Source organism: Danio aesculapii, chromosome 15 (assembly GCF_903798145.1).
Source record: "Danio aesculapii chromosome 15, fDanAes4.1, whole genome shotgun sequence".
Taxonomy (NCBI): Eukaryota; Metazoa; Chordata; class Actinopteri; order Cypriniformes; family Danionidae; genus Danio; species Danio aesculapii.
Window position 1 is genome coordinate 1,669,566 of NC_079449.1, and position 5,228 is coordinate 1,674,793.

At 41.3% G+C, this 5,228-nt stretch overlaps 1 protein-coding gene across 1 annotated transcript; it reads right to left on the reverse strand.

Moving 5' to 3' along the window:
* Positions 1-1,541: 1,541 nt before the first annotated feature.
* On the reverse strand, positions 1,542-4,669 carry LOC130241796 (histidine-rich glycoprotein-like). Its single transcript, XM_056473755.1, has 4 exons — positions 4,561-4,669; positions 4,410-4,489; positions 2,582-2,881; positions 1,542-2,351 (listed from the first exon to the last, which is right to left on the reverse strand). Exons 1-3 carry the CDS (start codon positions 4,574-4,576, stop codon positions 2,624-2,626), a joined length of 354 nt encoding a protein of 117 aa, XP_056329730.1. The 5' UTR covers positions 4,577-4,669; the 3' UTR covers positions 1,542-2,351; positions 2,582-2,623.
* Between the last annotated feature and the right edge of the window lie 559 nt (positions 4,670-5,228).

Below are 5,228 nucleotides of genomic sequence, written 5' to 3' on the forward strand. Positions count from 1 at the left end.
CTAAATTGTTCTAATAAAGGAGAAGCAGGTCAGTTTGACTGTATGGAATTGGAAATACCTCACACTCCCGGTGCTAATCCTTTGCCATCGGTATGCAGAGGAGTGATCTGCTCTCAGGTTACAGGTGGGAGAGAGACTGCTGTAGGAGGACTGACTGGGCCGCCTATCAGTGCTCTGAGGCGGGGGAGGGGCCGACGGCATCACCTGCAGCTCGTTGAGTAGAGTTGGGACGGTACAGTATGGACACATGAGAGTCAATATAAATCTAGCACACAAAAAGTCGCTAAACTTGTCGCTAGTCGCTTTTTTGAAAATTTGTCGCTAAGAGGGTCTGAAAAGTCGCTAAATATGACGACAAATTCACTAAGTTGGCAACACTGCTGACAGGCTCGTGGGATTGGTGGGCAGAGAGAACTTGCATTAAAGTCCAGCATTAAAGACCCTCTGCTCTTGACTTTGCGCAAACATAACCATCAACGCCTCTTCCCCCTCGTTCTTCAGTTCTCGATAGCCTGTACAACCCCCCACCCCCTTCAGTTCACGATCACCTCTTCTACCACCCCCCCCCCCCCTCCCCTCCCTGCTCTTCAGTTTGCAAACGCAGCTTTTTGGGTTTTCCAGCACAGGCCACTTTGAAAGTCCCTGCATGGTACTCTTACAACGGCCCTCATTTCATTTGTCAGTCACTGAAATGGCCCCCCCACCAATTTGAGCTTGAAACTGTTTTAAGGGGTCTAATAAATGATCTGATGGTTTTTTTGAGCTGAAACTTTACAGACACATTCTGCAGACACGAAAGACTCATCTTAAATCTTGAAAATGGGGTAACATAGTATGCAGGGGCGTCGCTAGATCCATTTACTGGGGCACGGGGCAACTGATGCATCTCCGCATGTGCGCAGAGAACCCATGTGCCTCTCGCACGCGTTGCTCTTCTGCCGGTGTGAGTCCCGGTAGTTAACATGCGCGCCAAAAAAGCAGGCTACTTGCTTGTCACGCGCCGCTCATGCGTTGTAAAAGCAGCGTAACAGCCTTTTTTGTTTTGCAAGTCGATAAAACTAAAGTTTTAAATATATATATATATATATATATATATTTAAATTATTTTTTTGAAGGGGGTTCCATGAACACTATAAATGATCTTCAGCTGAGTTGTCATGTGATCTGCTCTTTGTCAAAATACAGTGTATAAAATGAACGCGCTGTAAATTGATGTGGATAAAAGTGTCTGCCAAATGCTTAATTGTTAAATACACCAACTGAAAACATGCTGAAAGTAACAAGCACCTATTACTATTTTGGTTAGTGTAATTTTGTGTTTCCACTGCCTGACCAACCTTCCAATGGAAACCTTTGCCTCATCTTTAACTATCTGTGTGTGCCTGGGCTACCCTGACGATGTGCTCATCACTAATGTAATCGACTATGTGCCCTCTTGACTACTCCGTCAACCTGCTTAAATCTATTTAACTAAACTATGTGTGCCCGGGCTACCCAGGTAGGTTGTTTTGTCACGAGAATGGCAGATACAAACACAATGAGAAGATCCACATGCTTTAATTTCGTAAATTCACAAAACACAAGAATTAAAAAAGGGCAGGAGCACATTCACACACATGAGGGTAACATTTAACAACTGACTAACAATAAAAGAAACAGGAAGGATTAATAACACAAGGGAAACAATAGGCTAAACGAGCAGACAAGATAACATAGGGTGGAGACAATTTCTTACGGAATAGACAAACGCTGACTAATAAGGGTGTGAAACAATAGGCAACAACGAGGACACTAAAACACACAGTAACACACATGAACGCAAGGACTCTGACTTCTGTATTTCTTACGTTGAGTTTATTTTTGACATTTTTATATACAAAATAAAAGGTGATATGTGCAATAAAGATGTTTTTTTAGGTGACATGTTGACCATGAGCAGGTCAAGTCATCAGTTTAAGGGCTAAGTTGTCAGTGTGAACATTCAGATTTGATAAAATGCAGGCTAACAAAGATCAAATCAATACATTTACACCACATCAGATAGATATAGACTAACTAAATTATATTTAATGGTGATTAACAATAAAAGAGTTCATAAAACTCATAGCATTTGCATAGAAACTGAAAACATGTAGTAGTTTGACTAATATAGAGAAGTATAACAATACAGGAATGATATTTTAAAGGACATGATTCACACAGCGTATCCTAATTTAAGACAAACAGTTCAATTAGATGTTTAAACATACTAAATAATTGCTAGAGAAAAGCATTTGTGCACTTTTTTTTGACTGAAAACCTTACAGTGTGTCAACAAGCCCCGGTCCAAACTCACGTCTTCAGCTTCAGTCCTAGAAAAACAGAGAACAATATCAGCTTTCACTCTTCTATGGAAATAAAATACTCTATCATATCTGATAGTAACAAATGCATAATAGATAAGTAGTTAGATAGATAAAACAATTATAATAAATGAAATAAAAAGACGCATCTCTTGTGTTCCAAAAAACAAATAAAGGGAGTTTAGCTTTACAATGTTACTGAGTGAATGTGCAGGTATTAAATAAGCACAAATCTTCACCTCATCACTGCATGAAGAGGACAACCTGTGTCTATGATTCTGTCAGAATCCATGATGATAGCCATGATGGTGTCCATGGTGATGGTGTCCATGGTGATGTCCATGGTGATGGTGTCCGTGATGGTGTCCTAGTCCAGAGCCATAATCGAATCCTTGATACTGTCCCAGTCCAGGTACAAATCCATCTCCATGGTATCCGTGATGATGCCGGTGATGATGCCCGTGATGATGTCCGTGATGATGTCCGTGATGATGTCCATGATGATGTCCATGATGATGTCCAAATCCGTATTCGTAACCCTGAATGCAAAACACCATTTGTAACTCATTTTACTGCAGTATATATATATAGGTAAACTAAAAACTCAGCCACTTTATTAGGTACACCTGTCCAACTGGCCGTTAACACAAATTTCTAATCAGCCAATCAGATGGCAGCAACTCAATGCATTTAGGCATGTAGACATGGTCAAGACGATCTGCTGCAGTTCAAAGCGAGCATCAGAATGGAGAAGAAAGGGGATTTAAGTGACTTTGAACGTGGCATGGTTGTTGCTGCCTGACGATCTGGTCTGAGTATTTCAGAAACTGCTGATCTACTGGGATTTTCACGCACAACCATCTCTAGGGTTTACAGAGAATGGTCCGACAAAGAGGAAATATCCAGTGAGCGGCAGTTCTGTGGGCGCAAATGCCTTGTTGATGCCAGAGGTCAGAGGAGAATGGCCAGACTGGTTCCAGCTGATAGAAAGGCAACAGTAACTCAAATAAGCACTCGTTACAACCGAGGTCTGCAGAAGAGCATCTCTGAACACACAACACGTCCAACCTTGAGGCGGATGGGCTACAGCAGCAGAAGACCACACCGGGTGCCACTCCTCTCAGCTAAGAACAGGAAACTGAGGCTACAATTCACACAGGCTCACCAAAACTGGACAATAGAAGATTGGAGAAACGTTGCCTGGTCTGATGAGTCTCCATTTCTGCTGACACATTCGGATGCTCGGCTCACAATTTGGCATTAACAACATGAAAGCATGGATCCATCCTGCCTTGTCTCAGCGGTTCAGGCTGGTGGTGGTGGTGTAATGGTGTGGGGGATATTTTCTTGGCACACTTTGGGTCCATTAGTACCAAATGAGCATTGTGTCAATGCCACAGCCTACCTGAGTATTGTTGCTGACCATGTCCATCTCTTTATGACCACAGTGCACCCATCTTCTGATGGCTACTTCCAGCAGGATAACGCATGTCATCTCAGACTGGTTTCTTGAACATGACAATGAGTTCACTGCACTTAAATGGCCTGTACTTAAAAAGAGCACCTTTGGGATGTGGTGGGACGGGAGATTGGCATCATGGATGTGCAGCCGACAAATCTGCAACTGCGTGATGCTATCATGTCAATATGGAGCAAAATCTCTGAGGAATATTTCCAGTAGTTTGTTGAATCTACGCCACGAAGGATTAAAGGAGTTCTGAAGGCAAAAGAGGGTCCAACCTGGTACTAGTAAGGTGTACCTAATAAAGTGGCCGGTGAGTGTTTATAAATATAATACAAAAGATTTGTTTTTTTTTTGTATTTTTAGTATTAGTGAACAATAATAATGATCTTTCATATGCTGTTCCATCTGATTTTTTGCATTCATTTGCATTTTCCTCATGTACTCTATGAAACTGACAGTTTTCAGTGTAAAATCAATCGAGGACAGAAAGGACAATAACACTGGGACTAAAGTCTTGATGTTTTCTAAATTCTTGATAAACATGAGATTATTTCCCTGTGTATGATAAACTTTCATTCACTGTCATGATTAAATATTCTTACCATCATGTTGTTTCCATACCCATAGGGGTATGCCTGCACATGGTTTCTTGCCCCTTTGTTCATTACTGCCTTCAAAAGAGCTGGAGAAAACACAAAATTAGTTTCACTTAGAAATATATTATGAATATAAATAAAAAAGGACAGCGTTTACCTGCGGCCAGATCCATGATGAATGTGTTTGTGTGATGAGATCTATATGACAGCAGTATTTATCCACATCAGTGTTTTCAGAGGAGAGGGCGGAGCCAGTGGGTGTGGCTTTACATCATCCCTGGGTGTAATGGCCCAGAGCGTAAAACCAGTTGTTGTATATGGGATGAACTAGCTTGTTAATATCAATTAACATGATGCAAATAACCCTGTAGTGTCTCCTACAATAAAAGTTAGACTTATGAATATTAATTAACTACTGTTTATAGAACTACTGGTCCATGTAATCCATATATGGATTAGATTAACTTCACAACATCACAAACAGTTCTGCAGTCTGTGGCATGTATTGAGTCACAGCCAAGAATGAGCAGAGAAACTCCTGCTTTTGTATAATACGGCTCATCTTGGGAGTGTTTACTAAAGCATTGGACAGAAGCAGGACTCGTGATGAGACACACCCGACACTGACGTCAGCAAACCAGACATCAGAACCACCGATACGCACGAGATAAGAAGGCCTTCTGCAGAAAATATGATGCGGAGTAAGTTTGATGTTGACAATCTCAAACAAATCCAACTGGTTTCACAACACTTGATATACACTACCTGACAAAAGTCTTGTCGCCTATCCAAGTTTTAGTAACAGCAAATAATAACCTGACTTCT